Raw genomic sequence first — 21,429 nt, forward strand, 5'->3', positions numbered from 1 at the left:
TTTACAAGCTTTATTATCTGATTTTATATTTTTAAGGTTTTTTTTATACTTTCAAAGTAGATTCATTTCCATGGACTATGAATTTGATGCAACTATATGTAAAGTTATAGGTTTTGATTTTGCTATTGAACTTGTATCGGCACAAAAATCACAAATTTCCTGTAAATTGGTATGAATAACAAGCCAATAGTAAGTACTTCCCTAAATGAGAAATTATTCAAATAGAGAACAGTAGATAAGGTTTCTTTCTTATGTTGAATTAAATATTTCAATAAATAACAGTCACCCAATTATATTAACGTTGAAAGTAAAGCTATTAAAATAATCTTTCTTCTCAAATAATGTTTTATTAACTTACTTCTTCAATGCTTATAAAATGAGGCTGTGTTTATTCACATGACATAGTTGTAAATGGGGTCTGACTGTGTGCTCTTATGTAAAGATTATAAGATTTTTCTAATGTCTTCTTATTTAGTTCATTTTAAATAGTGTCCCTTCTTATACGAGTAATGAGCTCATCCCGAAATCTTCAATTTAAAACATTTCAAAATACATACAAGATCTAGGTTCTGGTCACACTGATAGTTTTCCTATTATTCCTGAGAAAAGAAATGGAAGGATACTGACTGCTGGAGTGGCAGCAGTTTCCATATTAAGCTTATGCACTTGGCTTGGGGTTTGATCTTGCATGTTTTCATGTGAAAAGAATGGTAACTCAGGCGAAGTTCATAACAATTTCAACCTCCTCTAATATGTGTAAAGTACAGGACATGATCCCATGAGAGGCATAGCAGGCAGTGACCTAGCAAAGCCTTGTCTTAGCAGAAGGCATTGTCAGCAAAAGGTTATGTCGCATCATGATCTAGACACTGAAGGCATACAGTTTTTACTATGGACAGGATTAAGTGTAGGAACAGCGCACCCCAGGGGTGCTGGATCTGTTAAAACTTGTAGACAAAACCATGATTTTTTTTTCTCCTTTTAAGAAAATACTATGGTTCAACCAGTATTTTGCTTTATAGAGCAGATGACAGGGAATATTTATTTTACATATCATTCTGACTGCTACTAGCCTTAGTATGTATGAATAAAGATGTCTTATTAAGTGACCATTATAAAGTTTCTTCAAGGTTTTCAGTAGAATATTGTTTTGTCTTTAGTTAGATGTTAATTTTGTCTCATCCTTGTCTAGTTTTACAAGTGAAAATTTGTCCTTATATTTCAAATGAGATGATAAGTAATTTTGAGTATAAGCAATTACACTCAAGCTTGTCATTGACTGCAATACATATAGGAACAGAATTTGTCCTTCTTACTGTAGCACAGTTCTGATCAGTTTTTTCTTTACCTTTGTGAGCATTAAGGAAAAAGGTGTTCTGATTAACATTCCCTCCACCCCAAAGATAAGAAACACTGTTTTTCCAGATGCATAAGTTTCTTAGAAAAATCTTGTATTTGAACCAATTGTTCCTAAACTGTATTTTGCGTTACATCATAGATATATCTCTTAGCTTTGCTAAGAGCTGCTGTCATGAGCACTTTTTTTAATAGACAGAAATAGACAAGTAAACTGATAGTGTAAAATCTATAAAAATATAGATGTATTAATTCTCAAACAAGTTTTTAGGCAAAATGTTAAGATGCATACAAAATGGATATATTTGATTTTCTTTAATCTTGTTTACGTTTGAAGGGTCTTGGTTTAAAAAATAATAAAATAATTTTCTTTTCATCCCTAGCTGCCCCTAGACAATGCATTGAACTACACTTTGATGAAAAATATTCCATAGAGCCTTCTTGGGAGTGTAAATTTGACCATATTGAAGTACGAGATGGACCTTTTGGCTTTTCCCCAATCATTGGACGTTTCTGTGGACAACAAAATCCACCTATGATAAAATCCAGTGGCAGATTTCTATGGATTAAATTTTTTGCTGATGGTGAGCTGGAATCTATCGGGTTTTCTGCTCGGTATAATTTTACACCTGGTAAGTACAAACCACACTTTTTGATAGAAAAAGCTTAGCATAGTAACTTTGCTAGTGATGTATAATTGTGCTGTTGAATAATCTCTTTAACTGGGGCTGTTTATTGTCAAGGAAAGTATTAGCAGATAGAAAAAGCATAGAAGGTATACATATCTTCTGCATACGAAGTAAGGCTTATTCAAGGAAGAAATTTTCAATACATTTTTGTCCAAGAGGCATACATCCAGCCTCTGCAGTTTTTAAAATATTGCTTTCAATCATATTCTATTATAGAAAATCATTCAAAATATTTCATGGGATGTTATGTGTTTTATGCTTTATTGTTACACTGTGCAGCTTTTCTTTCAAAATGATCATTGATAAAGTATTCTAATAAAAAAATGTAATTCTCTCAGAAAATTCCATCATTGCTTTTCCACTTCACCAATCATTTGCCCAACTGAGGAGTGGAATAGATCTCCATTTTCAATAAAGCAAACTATTAAAAGTATTGCCAGAGGAAATGTGAGGTTCAAATAGTAAAATGTAATAAATATTTTTCTAAAAAAGGTATAAATCTTAATTGTAATTGTACAATTATTTCTTGTCACTTTTTAAATTTATTTTATTAAATTCAAACAAAATTCATAGTCATACTTTCCATTAATTCCCCGCATCCCCCCAAGTATTAACAAAAGATTGCTGATTTAAAATTTCATTTTTTGGCTGCAACTACACTATACTGCACTGCACTGCTGGATTTGACGTAGTTCTGTACCTTCTTATGTATTGAGTGATGAGTCATATCTTAATATAGCTCACTCTAAAGCACTGTAATTATTATGTAATTTTGTCAATTATGTCAGTATTGTTTCAGCTAAATTGTTGTATTAGGTGGAACAATAGTCTTTAGAATATCTGCTAAAATTAAAAGGCCCCACATCCTACTTGCTTAATTATTCTAGTAGCATCATAGAATATAGCAGGACTAGTTAATGTTCCTCTATGCAGTTTTCTCTCCTTAATGCAAGAAAAATAGTTATAAAATTACCCAGCAAAGTTCCATTTTCTTTTAAGTCAAAGGCACTGTCTTCCAGAGGGCAAACATATTTAGAAGATTCAAACAGCAACAGAACACAAAATTTCTGTAGCCAATAACCTGACAGCCAGATATATGTATCTATTGTAAATGCAAAGACAAAGGATGAAATTTCACTATATCCAGACATACTTCTCTCTGAAAAGTGAGTTAAATTTTGATCTCTCATTTGCTATGGCTCTCTGGGCTTTTGCAATTTTCCTCCCCACCTCCACCAAATGTTCTTTGCTTTAGATTTCATGTCCTTCTTGTTTCAAAGGGTTTTTCATTACATATGAAAAGATGTTCATAGAACAATCTGCAGCTTAGCCTGTCTAAAAAACTCTCAAGTGAAAAACAATTTCATGAACCATGTTTTATCCTCGTTCCCTTTCTACTGATATAAGGTGGCTTTCTACACAGAGATCAATGCTGGTAAATTGCTATAGCAGCATAAATTATACCAGACTTCAGATGGAACAGCTTTTTTCTTTTTCTTTCCTTTTTTCTTTTTGTTTTTTTTTTTTTCCTCCATAGATTTCAGTAGGGAGCTCTGCAAATGATAGGAATGTTGGCCAAAATGAGAACGTGATTAATCTGACAAGTGCAAAATAACACTGCCTCCTTGATCACCAGTAACAGGAAGCAGCTCTCATTCCTCATGATTACTTGACCTGTCCTTTATTATATAGGCTTGGATAAGGCTTGACGTTTTGAGATTTGTTGTCCAAATGTTTGCAGTGGGAGGGGTTACTGTCAACTCATCAAAAAGACTGATGGATTTCAAAAGTGTATAAAAGAGTAGCATAGAGAGGAATTGCCTCCAGAATTTATCACCTAAACCATCTAGGTCCATCTAGGGTAGTGACAACTTATGAAATTAAACTACAAACAAAAGAGAGATCAGAAGAAAGTTTTCAGCTAACCTCTCTTTAAAGAACATCAAGAAAATGATTTCCAAATAAAATACTCATTTGGAAACTGTTGGTGTCCAGAGCAGCTAAACACTCAGGGGACATAGAGTTTGTTGCACCCATCTCACTGGGAGCAAGCAGCACACTCTGCCTAACTACAGCCTGCATAGGAGGCTTTCTCCAACCCAGTGACAAGTGCAACAGAGCTACTTCTTTAGTACCAGCAATCTTTGATGTTTCCCATCTGTGTGGTCCCCGCTCACCCTTGAAACGTTCCTTGGCTGCCACTTTTGCATTTGTTATCTTGATGGAGGCTCTAGTTTGCTGATAAAGACAAGAAACATGATGTTGACTGTGTGGCTGAGTGGCAAGATTTAAAATAATTAAGTAAATTTGACTAAATTGAAGCTGCAACGATTTATTATTACTAGAATGGTACCTGGAGAAGCAGGGAAAGAAATTATTTACTATGTCTCCAGGGTGTACAAAACCAGCTAACTGGATGAAGTTGAAAAAAAGATCAATTAAGGTATCAGGAAAAATGTTCCAATGAGGATCTATTAGTCAATGCAAATGGAAAGAGCCCTGTCACCTGAGGCATTTTAAAACTAGTTTGGAGTAAGTCCAAAAAAAAAAGGAAATTATATAAAGCAATCTTAAGGAATAAACTAATACTTCGCAATTACTCTAACTTCTCTTTTTAATAATTTATTTGGCTCCTTGGTATTGAAATGGTTGGAACTCCATCCACTGATGCAAAAGTCCAGTGGAGTTTCAACAGCCTCTCAACAGGCTGGGGTTTCAGGCATCTTGAAACAAACATAATTCTTTGCCATAAATTCTGTTCCATTTAAATAGATATTTTTTTTCAGAGCACTTTTCAGCACTCTTAAAAGTGACATCTAGCAGAAGAAACAACTTTAATGGCAAATCCAGAACTGCACACAAAACCAACAAAAACACACCTACATACCAGTAGGTAAAACTACTGAAAATTTTGCAAAGAAGTTCCTTATTAAGAGGATAATTTAGGTGTTCTTTTTTGATTTTATAAATTATAGGGTTAAGCAAGATGTGGTTGAATGAAGCCATATACATGGTATAAGGATCAACTATTAAATGTCAAAACTCTGGGTTAAGGGAAGAAGTTGTTGTTTTATATTATTACAGCTGAATACCAGTAAGAACCAGAAGCAATTGGGATGTAAATTAAATTTTCAACCATTTTGTATACATGAGAGTTTATAAGCAAAACAAAACATATTTACCCTTTATGTACTATTTTAATTTTAATTTTATTGTTAAATGCTGATTAACGGTAATAATTTCTAAACGGAACTATCTGAACCTATGAAACCTTCGTAAATGTATACAAGCATTTTGTTGTTTTTTTTTCTGCAAATCTCATGTATAAAAGAAATAGCATGTCAAACTAGAATATTTTCAGGTTGCTCTGGTTCATTTTGAATGCAAATATGATTGATTAGGAAAAGACACACAAGACAAGTCACATGATAATTCTTTCTATCTCTTGTTTTGTTATTTCTTGGGCCACTGAAAGCCCTACACCTGAAATTTCATTTTACATCTCTACATCCTTGGACTCAATCTGTTACCCTCATTTTTCCTAAAAAGTTTTGTCTCAAGAACATTTTCTGAAATGGTGTTCAATCAGTGTTTTGTGTAGCAAAATTCAAGTATTACTTCAAGGTGACTTATTCTTGACAACAGTTCTTTAAAATTGGTCATTTTTTTAGTGTAGACAAGGATTCATACAGAGACAGGATATGTTTATTTGAGCTTTCTTACTCATCTAGAATAATCAGATTTCTGTTTATCCTAGTCCCTGATTTTGCAGGACAGTGGCTTAAGATAGCACATCATTACTTTCAGTTCCTTCACTTAGTAGAAGCCATCTGTGTTTTTATTTAGCCTCATTAACATAAAGGTCAGTCAGTACCGTTTTCTGTTCAACTGCCTGATAATGGAAAAAAGAAAAAAAGCTTGGTACTTTTATGTCCCAAAAAGTGGAGTATAAAACACTGTCTAATGAGAATAACAGTAATTTTACATCCTCATTGCAGTGGTACAAGTAGCTGTAGAATGTCAGAGTAATAGAATAATGACATCATCTATCTTGAGGAAAAAAAAAACAACCCAAATTCTTTCTGATTGGGAAATTTCCATATTTTAGGACTGATGAAAACTTTAATGTGATTTTATTAAATTAAAACACAGTTCTAAAGAACTTAGATAAGATATTGTCGAATCATTTTGTCATTTAATGTCCTGCCTTGTGTGTATTTAAGGAAGGGGTATTTCCCAGGCATCTGGGATGGCTGAACACTTGTGGGAGCTTGCTTACTTGCTTTTATTTATTTGTTTATTTATTTTCTTCTTCACTTCTGAACTTCCGCTGGGTGCTTCTAGGTTAACATCAGCAGTGACAACAACTTTTAACCAACTTGTAATCCAGTTCAATTTTTAAAGAAACAATAAACAATGTCAGAACCAAGTGACTTTGAATGAGTCAATCTTTTTCCTTTGGGATCAGAGCTGGTTTGTAATTATGAGAAATTACTTATTATAACTCTTCATTTAACCTTTTGAGCCAGAACCTCATGATGTTTAAAAAAAAATAAAAAAAAGGAATCATGAATTTGTTTCATTTATTGAGCTTTCCAGCCCTCAGCACTCCTACCTGTTATAAGCAGCTTCCTTGAGTTACGAACTTTTAGTGTGTTCATACAAGTGCACGACAGTCAGGCACTTCATTGCTGTTTACAAGGTGTTAGGGTATCTGGTCTTGTGAACGATAAGGAATTTCACTGTAACATCTAGGATGATGCATTTGCATGTTACATTGAAAATCCTGATCAGCTATATAAATTTTATGTTTTCAAGGGAATTTGATTTGTGTTGTGTTGTTAACTTACAGGAACTGTAGGAATAGGCCCAGAGTATTTCAGTACTATAAATGTGAGATTGTAATGAGACAATATGTTTATTTTAAATTTCAAGTGAAAAATAAATCCTTATGTGGAGCAAATGAGTATCTAAAAGATCTCATGGGATTCTCAGGTCACATATTACCTCTTGTTATCACATACTTACAGTTTTCTTTCTACAGTACCCAAAAGGCAACTACAGAACTTCCTGATTTAGAAATCCCTGCATGCTTGGTGTATCTTAATACAGATAGAACGAAGTTGAACACTTAAGCTACTGCCCTGTTGAGCTTTGCTGTAAAAATAAGAGTAATAGAAATATAAGTTATAGTTTTAAGTATTCTAACATTGGAAGAATGAAAAAACCCAAAAGCTGCATTAACTAGGGATATTAGAGTTGCATTTGTATTGACTGCGTATGAATACCGGAGTGAAGGGGCTTTCCAAGTCATGTAGTATTGTCTCCCACAGGGGAACTGCAAGCAGTAAGTTTCCAGCTCATGTCATAAACATTTAAATTCATATCCCTCTATTGATAGATCTTTATAGACTTGTAGTGTTAATTTTATTTTGGTATTTTCTGCTTCAGACATTTTAATGGAAGACCTGTTCCAAGATCCAAATTATTAGGCATGTTCTTTTGATTTCTTGCTGAAAATTATTCATAGTCAGCTTATGTCTGTCTTCTTATACTGATGTTACTTGTTAGCTCTGAAACTTCTTTTCTCACTAGGACTATATGCCACTGCATCATGAGCTTAGAGATGGCAGTCATCTCTTTTTTAAGATGTTAGTCTGCTTGTCTACACAAGCCAAATCCTTGTACTGTCTTTTTATGCCATAGGCTCTTTGTTCCCTCTGCTATCAGTACCACCCCTCCTCTAACAAACTCTGCTCTGTATCCATTCCACAACAAGCTGAACACAGATTTCTAGAGGAGCTTTACTAGGATATAGTAATGCAATGCAGGTACAAATAATTATTTTCTACCTCCACAGGAAATACCTTTCTTGATACATAGGTGATCTCACCTATAAAGGTGATTATGGTGTTGCACTGCGAAACATTATTTACAGAGGAACCACATTTGTCTGACAAAGAGTCTGTCTTTTCAGAAGCATCTGGGAGAAACCTTTAGCAAGCTTAGATGTGCATTCAAAAATAATTCTAGAAAACCAACATTTTTAGATTAAACTGTATTTTTACAAAACCATTGTCATCATTCTTAGAATAGTTTATATTATTACTTGTTACAGAACAATTGAAACTAAATCTTAGAGGCAGGAGAGGATTCTCCTTAAATATGGTCCTCTTCTTGTGCTCTTTCCCCTAAGGATATGGTTTTGGCTTTATGGAAATACTATACTGAGTTAGCTTAACCTTAGGCCTGATATAGAGTGATTACCCTTTGCTTTAAATGCTTGAAAAATGTGGAAATAACCAGTAAGCCCTGGGTGTTACCTTTCCCTATTAACTCTTGATTTTGCTAATGTTTGTGAAGCACTTGGATCAGGGAAGATAATATGGAATTTGTACCGACCAGAAAACCTGGGTAGTCATCTTTCACAAGTGTTTAGAAACAGTTTGTTTACAATGAGAATTTTCACTGCTAATAAGCATATTCAGAATAGCACCTCCAAAACCTGTTGTTAGGTATCTTACTTAGTAGTTCTCATTCAAACATTTTAACGCCTATTTCTTCAGAGAAAAAATTAGAAACTTCATGCCTCATGTGTAATGAGTAAGGAATTTTTGAATACTCTTCAAAGTTGTTCCAGATCATCTGACTTCCTTATCTGGCAGATTTTCTAATAGCTCTTACTGGGATGCACTTCTGGCTGATTGTGTTGTGGCCTCATCCTGGCAACACTGTTGTCTGTAATAGTTTCTCTTAGTGACCTTGGCCGCTGTGGATGTCTGCAGGGATTCTGCTGACATTGAAGTTATTCTTTTTCTTTACTTATCCATTCCTTAAGCCGTTGAATTTTTATCTTTATGTATTGTATCTACAGGTTTCTGAGGTGTTACGGGTGTAGCTAATAAATCTTGACAATCACCTCAGTGCTTTTGTCTAATCAGCATGACTGTGGCCCTTCTGTTAGGCAGAGAGACTATTTTTTATTCTAGCCAGAGTTGCAAAGTGGTCTGATTCTTTAACTGTCTGTATAGAAAATAATGCTTTTATGTTAGATACAAAATCATATTTATATCGCTTGTTTTCAGTCATATTTGTTAATTTGGTATTTGCAAAAGTTCAGGTAACTCTGGTTATTGATTTTTTGTTATCGTCTGTTCATTTAATTAAGTATTTCTCAATTCTAACAGCAATAAGGAAGGATCTTTATTGTCATATTTAGCTTTCTTTAAAAGAGTTTGTACTCTTTGAATACTGCTTCTAGCTAATTCTCCTTAAAGTAATGCATGCAAACCCTTGTTAGAAAGCTCACAGTCCTCTGTAACTAATAAAAAGAGTTCTAGCCCAATAATTAGTAGCTCTGATCCCGCACACTGTAATCTTTGGAAAAGTCAGTCACGTTTCTGTTTCTAGAACTAAGTATTTTTGCAGTATGCAATGGTTAGTAAATTAGTAAATGTGTCAAATTCAAAATATATCCTCTCTCAGCCTTTGTTGTGTATACTGATCAGCTCTTTAGCATTGGTTCATTTCCTGAGCGTAATATTCATATTTTTTTGTGAAGAGGTCAGTCTAGAGAGTCTCTTTTGCTTACCAGTACTGAGGTGAATGTTAGTGAATATTGTTTTTTTTGTATATTTGTAGTTCTAGTAGGTGTATGTTGTCATCTTAATATATCTTTTGATATTGATGGCTATGACCAATGTTGACTTGATTACTGTCTGCTGAGAAATGCAGACTGTGTAATTCTTTAACCTCAGCTATCATATCTGAGCTTCTTTGCTGCTCAGGTCCAAAAGTAAGATCACATTTCCTTCAACTTTGATAGAAATTTTGTTCCAACTATTTTGTAAATAAACTTTTAGCTGGCCCATTACAGTATCCATGCCTTTGATCTGTCTTCTCTTTCTCTCTTATGTAATATCAAAGAGCCTGAAATCTTTAACATCATACTGCTCTCATGGAGTAGAGAAATACTATCATGCATAGTCCTTTCCATGTGAGGAGCAGAAATAAAAAGATTTCTGTGAGAGGTAGATGTCATCTCTATGCCTAATTCTAGCCAATATATGTATTGTTAGACACAAACCTGGCGGAAAAGCAAGAGCTTGAATCAAGCCTCTGAACACCCAGATTTACTCTTATCTGTTTTTTCCCTTTCTCTGTTTCACCCTCTCTCTGTACAATTATAACCTACCTCAAGCTACTGACAAGTTCTTTTTAACATATATACCTTTACCTTATATGTACACTAGGGAGTTATGAACGAACCTCATATCAGTAAGGTTAACAGATGTTATGTAAAGAATGAATGCGGGTATGTTATCCCAAAAATGATCATGACAAATTGAGGAAGTGAGAAGCTGAATGTTTTAAGTCCAATCTTAAAAGAATCCAAACTTTAAAATATGAAAATCTATAGTGAAGAGGTATATAAAGGTAATAATGGGTTCATGCAAGTGTCACCTGCTTATTGTGAGTGTTGTATAATGTTTGTGAACGCTGAGTAGATTGAAGGGTTTTTTTTCCTTATAATATTTATTCACAGTATGTGGAGATATACCTTTAAAATCTCATAAGCAGAACATTCTTCTGGTCAATGGGGTAAAGCTGACAAAATTTTCAGTCACCAAATACAGGATGCCACAGTGTCTAACATCCCTATTTAAAGATTCAGAATTTGCTAGCCTCCTGTGGTCTGCTTCTATAACGTCAAATAATGTAATTTACACTGTATCTTTAGGCATTTTATTAGTTAGCTTTGAAATATAAAAAAGTTGTCACATAATTTTAATTCCCATGAATCTTTGAAATCATCTTTTCATGCAGAATGCCACTAGCACAGCTAATGTTTTTCTTTTGTTTGGGAAAGCCAATAAATCATTTTTGTTCAGTTTATGTTCAATGTGTAGATATTTTCAATTTGCACACATCTTTTATTGTGGCAAGTCCAAATGCTAGGTGTCTTATTTTTTTCTCTGCAAAACCTGTTCATTTCACAAAAGCTTTCAGGCCAAATAAGAATAACAGCTACTATAATTTAACACTGTAATCCATCAAAAATCTCTGAAATTACTTTCTGATATGCCCAAGGATAATTCCAAAGAAGAGTTGCTTAAGCTTACTCTACTCAAATGTTGCACTGACTAGCCACTAAATTTAGTACCAAATTAGCAGAGAACTTCAGGAAGTCTACATTTAAGCATGTGCCTAGATCTGGGCAATCTCTAGGCTTAGGTACTTACTTAAAGGTAAGTACATTTAATTACTGTCCTCTACCTTTTCATCTATTGAACCAAGTCAAAATGAAATATTTGTTTATTTTGGGGGACTGAACTATTATTTCTTCATCTCTTCTCAGGAATTAAAAACTAGTTTTCTACCTTTACACAAATTATGTGTTAGATATATATCAGTTCAGTGTTTGTCTATTTGATCAATATCACACTAGTATAGCTTTAGGTAGGCTCAACTTGTTCAGTAACTCCCAGTTCTCACTTGTTTTCATATTCTGTTACAGTAGGTTGAGTTTTTGTTGGAGTTAGAACATCATGATTAGTGATGTCTTCCTGTGCTACTCTTCCAGTAGATAACCTTGTCCCTAAAAAAACTCCTTGGAATCATCTGAAAATAAATTATTTTCTGTATGCAAACACGCATCATTTTCTTCAGCCATGCTTAGAATTTAATTCATTCAGATAAGTTTTTAGGTCCAACTCAGTTTGTCAATCAGGTTTACAGTTTGTAAAATGAAGTGATATTAGTTCCGCAAACATTTGCAACGAGTACCTGTTCCACTCCTTGGATTTTGAACTTTAAACATAAAATAAAGTTTCCAGTAGACTTTTTACTACATTCTCACTACATAAACTTGTGGTAGTGCATCTGTTGCCAAATGAACTTTTTAAAATAAAAATTGAGCAGTACATAAGGATAATTTTTTTGAAAGAGAAAATTATTTATTGTTAGGAAGAGAGGCCTGTGATTTTTTGTGTTATCACGTGTTAATTTCTCTGAAATTGGAAGTTAAGCTCCTAGACAAAATCTCCACAAACAAGAGGTATCTAGGGAAAGCCAAGATGATCTTCAGTATCTTCCTCTTTCTGCAAAATCCCATCTCCTCACTCTAGCTGATTTTAGAACTTGGTAGAAGTCAGGACAGAGTAGTTGCCTTTATCACGTGCCTTTCCAATAATGAAGAAACTCAGATCTCTCGAGCCTGAGTTAGCTCAGCTGCAAATCTTCCAAAGACGGTGGTTGTCTTCCATCCTGTATGTTGTTGCCAGCTATGACTGTTTATCACTGGTTTATTTACTCTGCTCACACATTTGTTCAGCAATCTGCAGACATTTAAAAGTGCCTACATTCTCTGTTCATTTATTTTCTCAATTAATTTAGGAGCAAACATAAAGACATTTAGGTGTTGAGACATTTGCTGCAATAAACAATTGTTTAAGCAAAAGAACTGGATATAGGAAGATTCAAATTTAAGGAGTTTGTTTTCTTTGTGGACCTGCACTTTCATATCTTGCAGTTACGTTTTTTGAATTTGTATTGTCTGCCTTCTCTTTCCCCTTTAGCTAACAAAAAAACAACACAAAACCTCATTGTTTGCTATAAATTTAATTCTATTACTAAAAGTGTGATATTTTTATTTTATTACTGTAAGGACATATTTAAAACTAATTTCAAAACTTGCATTTATAATTACTGAATGAAGCTACAAGATTCCTTAACCCTTCTTGTCTTCCTAAGGTTTTAAATTTTTTTTCTCAAAGTGGTTTTGCTGCAGTCCAGTGTTTATTTAACTAGTATAATCTGATGCATAAAAGCATTATGTACAACTTTGTATAATACAGAAGAGATTTCAGTTAAACAGACAAAATCCTTTTCTGGTTTAAGAATGAGACTTCTATTCATACCAGTGAAGTTGGATGCATGGTCAGGCAGGTTGGGTTTAGTCTTGTATTCTCATCTTCCATGATATACCCAATCTAAGAGTACTTTGCAATTGTATGGACATACGGTCTAATTAAGAACCTTTCATTAAAAATATGCTAGCCATTTATAATTAAGTCAGGTAACATTACCGTTAGCAAAGTTACTTTTGCCCTTAGAGAGCAATTCTCAAGACAGATCTTTTCTGTTTCTTGTTAAAAATGCATGATATAATGAACACCACATATATTCAAGTACCCAAATATTTTTGAAAATGAGAAATCCAGTGCCCTCAAATTACTCTTGCTCTGAAGACTCCTCTCAGTTATGTCAAATGCACATTTTTTTACGTGATCACAGCATAGTCTACAATTCACTAGGTAAATGAGTGTCTGACATTAGTGTTTCCTCAAATACGTTTGTAGAGGAGAATTTAACTTCAGTGAAACAAAATTTTTGGTTTGTGCTACACAGTCTAAACTGGACTTTCGATTAAAATTTTTTTAATGTTTAGTGTGATGAAATCTACCAAACAGTTGAGAATGCTATTGAAAGGAATAAATTAATTGCAAAACTGTGAAAGTAAGTAAGCAAATGCTTTTGATCAACATCTTAAAATATTGCTTCAGAGATTATTACGCATTGGAGATACAGGAAGTTTATTTGAATACTTTGATGTCAAGACTACATCTAATATCCAGGAATTTGTGTTAAGAAAAATTGCTTGAGTCATGAATAAGATGATGAGAACAGAATTGTCAAATATTTTCTGAGAATTCAGATTCAAATAAACTGATGTCTGTGGCACATCCGTTATTAAAATTTGTACTAGAACGACAGAAGCAGGCAGTGTGAAGTGTGTTATTCTAGTCACATATCAGTCCCCTAGATGACACTGAGAAGCCAGAATATGTTGTGTAACAGGACTTACAAACATCATTTGCCAGATGTTATCTGATAGTTGAAGCTCAAGAGACAATGTTATCAAATCTGCTGGTTGCAATATGTGGGTTAATAAAAGATTGTATGATACCACTTGTTTTCTCTTGATTTTTTTTCCTTTCTTTTCTTTCCTGTAGCTCATTTCTCAACTGTATGTGAAAATTAATACTAAAAGAGAATGCAGAAATTTATTGTAAAAAATATTTTGTTTTTTAATGCTGATTTAATTATGTGGATTAGACAGTTGTTAACTGCTGCCGATTACAAAGTCCATACTGAAATTATATAAAATAAGCTTATAGGTTGGGTTTTTTAATAAAATGCATAACGACTTAGTAGTTTAAAAATCACATTTGGATAATTTGAATCTGTGTAATTGTATGAGTTCTCCCCACAAGGATAATTTGTAGCATTAATATAGTTGTTTGTATTCCAGAATATTACATACCAGTGATATTCCAATATACACATAGATCAATGATTTACCAAGTACTTTTTAATGAAATGCTTTATTTATATTTGAATTTTTTTATCACTAGAGCTTTAAATGGCTCTTTCAAATCAAGCTAGGAAAAATCCTGCTGTTTGGCAGTCAAAAACTTGATCTGGTCAAATGAAATTTAATTATTGCCTGCTTGTTGGATAAGCGGCTGACCCATACTTAAAAATCCTGAGTGCTGTGACTGACCATCATGTTTGACCTGCTGCTGCTGAAGGTGAAAACTGTCCTGATACCTCATTTCTTCTAAATATTAACACATCAACAGAAGAACTATACAATCTCTAATCACTACCCACTTTGCTGATCTTTTCCCAGTCTCTTCAGCCAGTTAATTGCAATATTGGATATTTTATAAAGTAGACATGAGGCTGAGCCAATCAGTGTAGCACTCAGTAAATCAACTGCTAAATTCAGCTCAGATTGTGGTTCCAAACCTGCTTCAGTTAGAAGTAATATTAAAACTGTGAGTAAATTAAGTGGAAATCATATTGTTGCTTCAGACTGGTACCTTTTGAATAGAGGAGAAAAACTGCAAATCTGTTAAATTCCATGGAAACTATGATTTTTTAATCTAAATTCCCAAGTTATAAGAATAGAATGAAAAATTTACTAATCTATACGGAACATAATCACTTTTTAGGGATACCTGGATCTGGAGTTTCTGGGGTATGGAAAAGTCAGTGGTAACTGAGTTCTTTTAGGCACAAATCTAACTCTATTCAAAATTTAGATTACAGATCTCCAGTTATCCACAAACCTATTTGCTTGCTGATGTTCATGACAAACTAGTTTGACAATTGGTTAGTGAACACAGTGTGTGGCATAAATGATACTCAAAGAGGACTGAGGCTCCATTAGAAGGAACTTGTTGTTTAAAGAACAAGGTAAAAAGGTTGAAGACAATACCCTTTTATTTAGAATTTACCATCCTGTTGATTTTATTATGTGAGCTTATAACAAAACATGTTTTACTGTTACTGATGAGAAACAATCTTTATTCATTAATTTAAGTGGAAACCATTTGGGGCTAGGGTTGGTATGAATTATGTTTGTTTCAGTCAAATACATAGTAAAGCTTACAACAGGGCTTTCCTCATCAAAATAATAAAAGTCCCAGCTGACCTAGTGTCTTGTTTCTAACAGATTATGTTTATGCTAGGTCAGCATTAGCAATTAATTGTGGTTTGGACTGTTCTCTCACACTTTTAATTGCATGAAATTGGAGAAAAATTATCTATTTGAACAAAAGGGGATGTCACTCATGAAGCTGTAACCAACAGGAAGCAGATGAACTGTAAGGCCAAAAACCTAGCTGCAAAACCTTACTTAACCAAAAATTTATCAAAATGTTTTCCTCTTGTTATCGCAGGAGAAGTTGAATTTCATAATACTGGAAAGAGTGGAAGGGTTATTACTCCCTTCCCATATATCATTTATATACTTTAAATATCTTAAGCTTATCTTGTATAATGAAATGTAAAATTCATAAATTTGTAGGTAATTTAAGTAGGAATTCACAGTTTATCATACAGAGTTATTTTCTTTCTAACAACTGGACTATACTGAAACTCTTCCTCAGAGAAACCTGCTACCCTATGCTGTTAAAAAGATGAAGAAAAAAAAGAAAGTGCAAGAATATCTCCAGGGAATCTCTACAGTATAATCTTTAGCTAAAGCTGATGAAAACCCATCTTCTTGTTCTGTAAAGAGGGCTTTGTACATTTGGGAAAACTGCTGGGGTCAACAGCTCAGTGCTACCCGAAAGGACAATTTCTAGGCAGGAAACCTCCTAAAAGTAGTGGGAGAAGAAGGAAAGCTCTGGTATCACTAAAAGCTATACTGCTATGGATGCTAAAAAGACAGGACAAAAGGCACGTTTTTCCCACAGTTGCTTCTGGGACTTCGTGTTGATATGCCTTTCTCAGCAATTCATTGAGCTATGTGGCTTTTAGACTTCCCCTTGTTCTCTGAAAGTGCCTGTGGTGGGCACATATAATTACAATTAGAGTTGATAATTTGGTTTAACAAATGAATTTCACTCTTCTTTTGATATGTTCTAGTTTTTTTTATTTTTCCTTTTGAAAAGAGCATTCAGGCTCCAATGGGATGAAAACCTAGAATTCTCCCTCTGATCCTAAACACCAACAGATTTCTCCTCTGGATATAGAATACATTTTAAAAACATCCTGTGATATTGACTTTTGGAATCATATGAAGACTTTGTTATAGGAGAGCACTACAACGCTATTCATCCAATAACTTTCAAAACTCTAGCAGTTGCACAGTAAACCAATGAATGGCTTTATGTTTATGGCTATTTCACTTGTTTCCACCCTAAGGATCATATTTTCTGCAGTATTGTGTCTAGTCCATCTCTTTCTGGTATCTTATAATGGCCAGATTACTAATCAGTTGTTTTTACATACACAGCTCGGTTCCCTTCCAGTGCTCTCTGACATGGTTATTCACTTTAGCTAAAGTCCACCTGGTGCTTTTCTAGGCTGTAAGGGAAAAATATTTGGGGACAGTGCAAGAAATCTCTTGTAAAAGTGGATGATGAACTATTCACATGTGGAAAGTAGAGGAGATATTTGAGTTTCTCATGTGAGATGCAGTTGTCTTCAGAAAGATGCCAATAGCATACATGCCATAGCTGGCACGACCAGCTACAGCAGGGGACTGATAGTAGGTATAAACACTATGCTGATGTTTCTGTTTGCATTGGAAATGTGTCTTAATGTGCAGTCAACTACAGGTTATTCAGTACTATTGGAAGTAGCACAAGTAATACATTCTGTTGACTATAATAGCTGAAAAAGCTGTTAGCTCTTCAAAAGAATTGGGAACATTGCAGTGAATGTATTAATTCTGTTGAATGTTCTGAGGTAAAACTAGAAGAAAGAATTTCTCCTATGATAAAATAACAAAGGTTACTTGAAATAAGCAAGCTAATCCCAAAAGTTCCCTCTGTCCTGGGAAATCTACTCTATGGACTGATACAGCATGATTGGTCTCTCTGAAAAGGATATGCAGATTTAGCACTCAATGGTAGAAAGCAATAACCATGCATACATTTATTCAGTCTGAAAAAATAATGCCTACCAACTAGTTGTGGCTAAACCCTCTGGATCATTTTTCCCTATGCTTCTGTCATGAATTTAAAGTGTTATTTCCTTGGGCTGGGCTAGGAGTCACCCATAACCAGTGAGACAAATCCCAGGCCTTAGTAGTATTGTGCTGAAATTGCATGACTAGGCCATACTTAATATTCAACATAATTCAGAAAAAGCTTCATAGCACTTTTACATTGCATATCTTTCTTCCTAATCAAGTTCAGAGACCATTAGTCAATCACAGGAGGCTACTGTGGTATTATCTTGGGGAGACGCATACAAGGTGCTGCCCTTAACTGATAGCCAGTCCTGCCAGTCACGTCAGCTGCACTGTTGCAGCAAGGCTGCATTGCTCAGATAAAGTGGGCTCCTGAGCTCATTCAGACTTGTTTCACACATTTCTGGGCAACTGGCAGATAAAGGTATATGCAGCCCCTGCAATATTTGTCATAGATCATTTTTCCCCATGTTTCCACACAAAGTGTGCTGCATAAGGGGAATATGATACCTAACTGCAGCACTGAGCTGCTAGTGTAAATATTTAACATAATAAAAATGACCGCCAAATAATCCCACACATATCATCAAGGCTCCCAGACTTCCCCTTTCCACTCACCAGCCTGAGTATGACATTGTTGCCCATTCTTGCTCTCCTTCTTCACTAGGTCAGTTCCAAGAAGTACTTCTCACTTCTGGGATTTAGGTGCACATACCAAATAGTCCAAGCACCATTTGAGGTTCTCATGAGTGTTCTTACCTTCTAATACGGTTCCCATTCATACAAAATTTATACTGGAGAAAGAACCTACTCTAAACAGCTTACAGAGTAGACGAAGGAGGCAAGCAGGCTAAGATCTCAAAACCTGCCATTATGTGCATGAAAAGGGAAATCTAGGTGCAACCTCTGTAACCAGGTGGTCTGTTCCAGTGGAGTTCATTCAGGCACTTGTCTGCTCAGTTTGACCAGTCTTAGCAAGAAGTTATGCAAAGACATGTTAAAGAAACAAATATTAATTTTTTGTATACAAATGTCTGGCTATTGCTAACACTTGCAGTGTGTGTCGTCTTAATGAGCTCACCATATCTGTGCAGTTTTTAAATCAGTATAATATATTAATTGCTCTATAAAGTTACTTTTATTGTGAGTATGAGCTGCGATTAGTAAATGTGACAAAAGACTAAAAAAAGATTTTAGAAATCAGACTTCTGGGCAGCACTTTGTGTTATTACAACAATATATGGCATCTGGTTAAAGTAACTAGAGCAGGTTGACTGTATTTTTCTAAATGTGATTTTACTTCACCTACTGCTTGCAACATTCATTTATAACATTTCTTCCTAAGACAAATGGTAGCTTTAGTGCGCCTTACTGTGGGTCAGATCACCAAAAGCAAGACAAAGTAGTGTCTCCTTGTGGACCTACAACCTCAAAAACAGTGTTTCTCAAACTTCTCCAGAATACAAAACTTTTTTGGCTTATTTGGCTTCATATGACTTCTTGCTGATCTAATAGCAGATAGAACTTCAAGGTGAATTGCAAGAGTCACATTCACTTCTATATTTGCACTTACAACCTTTAAGTTCTTTCATGACTGTGCTAAGGAGTGAAAAATTTGAGAAGCATTGTTTTAGCTTACAAATATGCAGCCTCCTAAATAGATGCCCTTGCTCACAATATTGTCCTAAAAGAAAGAACACAGAAAACAAAGACCAAATACAGCACATCCTATTGCCAGCTATAATTATTATAAAATTATTTTTCAGGGTGTCTAGCAAATTATAGACTTTCTTTCAAGATTCTTTGGTATCTTTAATACAGATGTAGACATCTATATGGAAGATGCAACAAGACTACAGAGTTGAAAAGATTCATCAAAACAAATTTCATTTTTGGCAAACAGGAAGATAATTTGTGTATTTTTGCACATCTATTTTACTTAGTACTTTTTTCTACTTGATACTTTTCCTTTACTTTCTCCAGCAGAATAGCTAAGTCGCCTTTGTTTGTACACCTCACAAAAAAATGTTTACTTATAAAAATGTTATCCTACTTTAGAACTACTTTAGTGATTATTTGAGAAGATTTATATGCTTTTAAAATCTTCTGGTCATCACCTTCCAGTATTTTTACTGTCTCATTGAATACTAGGAGGCAACCACATAAAATACCTTAGAATAATCCTGCAGTTCTGTACTGAGGCCTGCAAGCTCTGCTTTTACAGAGAATTATATTTCACCCCTCAAGAGGGCAGGACTGGTTTAGGCATTTAGCCTAATTAGGCAATTAGGAAATCATTGCAAAAGAACCCAGCTTCATAGACTTGAAAATAAATAACTGGTGGCTTGCTGAATAGCACAATTATCTTTACTTTTCTATGAGCAGTTACATGTGAAATCAGGTATCTAATTAGTTCTATGACAGAGGACCACATGCATGTGGTAAAATTTATTAAATATTGATAGGTCAATGCTGAATGCCTATTTAGTCATTCAAAGATAGGAAAATTAAAAGATGTATTTACAGCAGTCTGTTTAATGAGTGAAAATGGACAGTTTTCCTATTTATCATTAGGAAATATGGTTTCTACATATTGTGACTACTTTGTGTGTACACCCACTAAAAAGGAGTGTTTTGTATTCACAGAGAGCAAAAACTCATTTATGTTTCAAACATCAACCCTTTGTATTTGATCAAATAATTCCTTCATTTCTCATTTATAGAAGAACAGAAAAAAAAAACCAACTCAAAAATTAATCACAATTAGGTGTCATATCTGCACCAGGATTTTGTGGTAGACATTTCCTTCATCTTGACTTCTGACCATACAGTAATTGCTCACATTCTTCACTGTATACACTGTACTTCAGATATAAAAAAGTCTGTGTTATTAAGTATATTCTAGTCCACATATGCTAAGGAACATACTAATTCAATCTTCCATTATTGTTAAAAGAGAGATTGAAGCATCTGTGAACTTAAATCATTTGACTTCCAAGAGTGAGATATCTATTGTTCCTACAAGTAACAAGTTTGATGTTGACAATATAAGAAGATGCCAAAATGAACTTTATATGAAAAGCTAAGGAAACTGATGAATAAAATGTGAGACGTTTACTCACGAATTTGTGTATTTGTAAGAAGGAAAATACTACAATTTTTCTGTATGAATTAAAATTACTTTTAAAAGCCTTGTGGCATCTGTCTTTGAAGACAATTTGACCAGTTTTGATTACTGTGGATTTTTTATTCAAAATTTGAACTTTTAAAACAGATTTGTAATAATACTTAACAGCACAGTATCTTGTTGCTAGAAATTAGTTTGAACTTTATGCATTTCCCGTTTCTGTTAGATACTATCTACCTGTCACAGAAATCACTCAAGTAATAGAATTTTAAACAACTTCACTTTCTGTACAAATGACTTAGAGTGTGTGCATGCATACATGTGTGCACAGGTGGGCAAATATGTTTCTATGTGGATATGCCACAGCTGAGCAACCATATAAGATGCTGCAGTTTACTTTTAAACAAAATCATTTACCTACTTTTTGAAGAGTTAATCCAGTTAACCTACAATCCTTTTTCAATTTACCATTCTCTTTATTTCATAAAATTTTTGAGCAATCAGGTGCCGTACCTCATTACAACTGTCCTCTTGTTTTTGCAGTTAAATTCCATGCCTCCCTGCTGCCTAGAAAAGCCAGACTTTGTGCATATTAACAGTGAAACTAAAAAGAAAGAAACATAGCATGGTTTCCATGGTCAGGATAGAATAGATCCCAGAGCCAGCATCCACAGCCTTTAGAGGCTCCCATTAAGACCTAGTGGATTCATCTGAAACCAGTCCTAAATATTACAGACTTCTCTAGGTTGGATATATATGTTGCCCTG

At 34.3% G+C, this 21,429-nt stretch overlaps 1 protein-coding gene across 1 annotated transcript in view; it reads left to right on the forward strand.

Moving 5' to 3' along the window:
* NETO1 (neuropilin and tolloid like 1) overlaps positions 1-21,429 on the forward strand; it is a 68,797-nt gene that overhangs the window by 13,111 nt on the left and 34,257 nt on the right. Inside the window, exon 4 of the mRNA XM_075084585.1 lies at positions 1,740-1,988. Within this exon, the coding sequence (XP_074940686.1) occupies positions 1,740-1,988 (249 nt within the window). The remainder of the gene's footprint in view (positions 1-1,739; positions 1,989-21,429) is intronic.

Source organism: Phalacrocorax aristotelis, chromosome 2 (genome assembly GCF_949628215.1).
Source record: "Phalacrocorax aristotelis chromosome 2, bGulAri2.1, whole genome shotgun sequence".
NCBI lineage: Eukaryota > Metazoa > Chordata > Aves > Suliformes > Phalacrocoracidae > Phalacrocorax > Phalacrocorax aristotelis.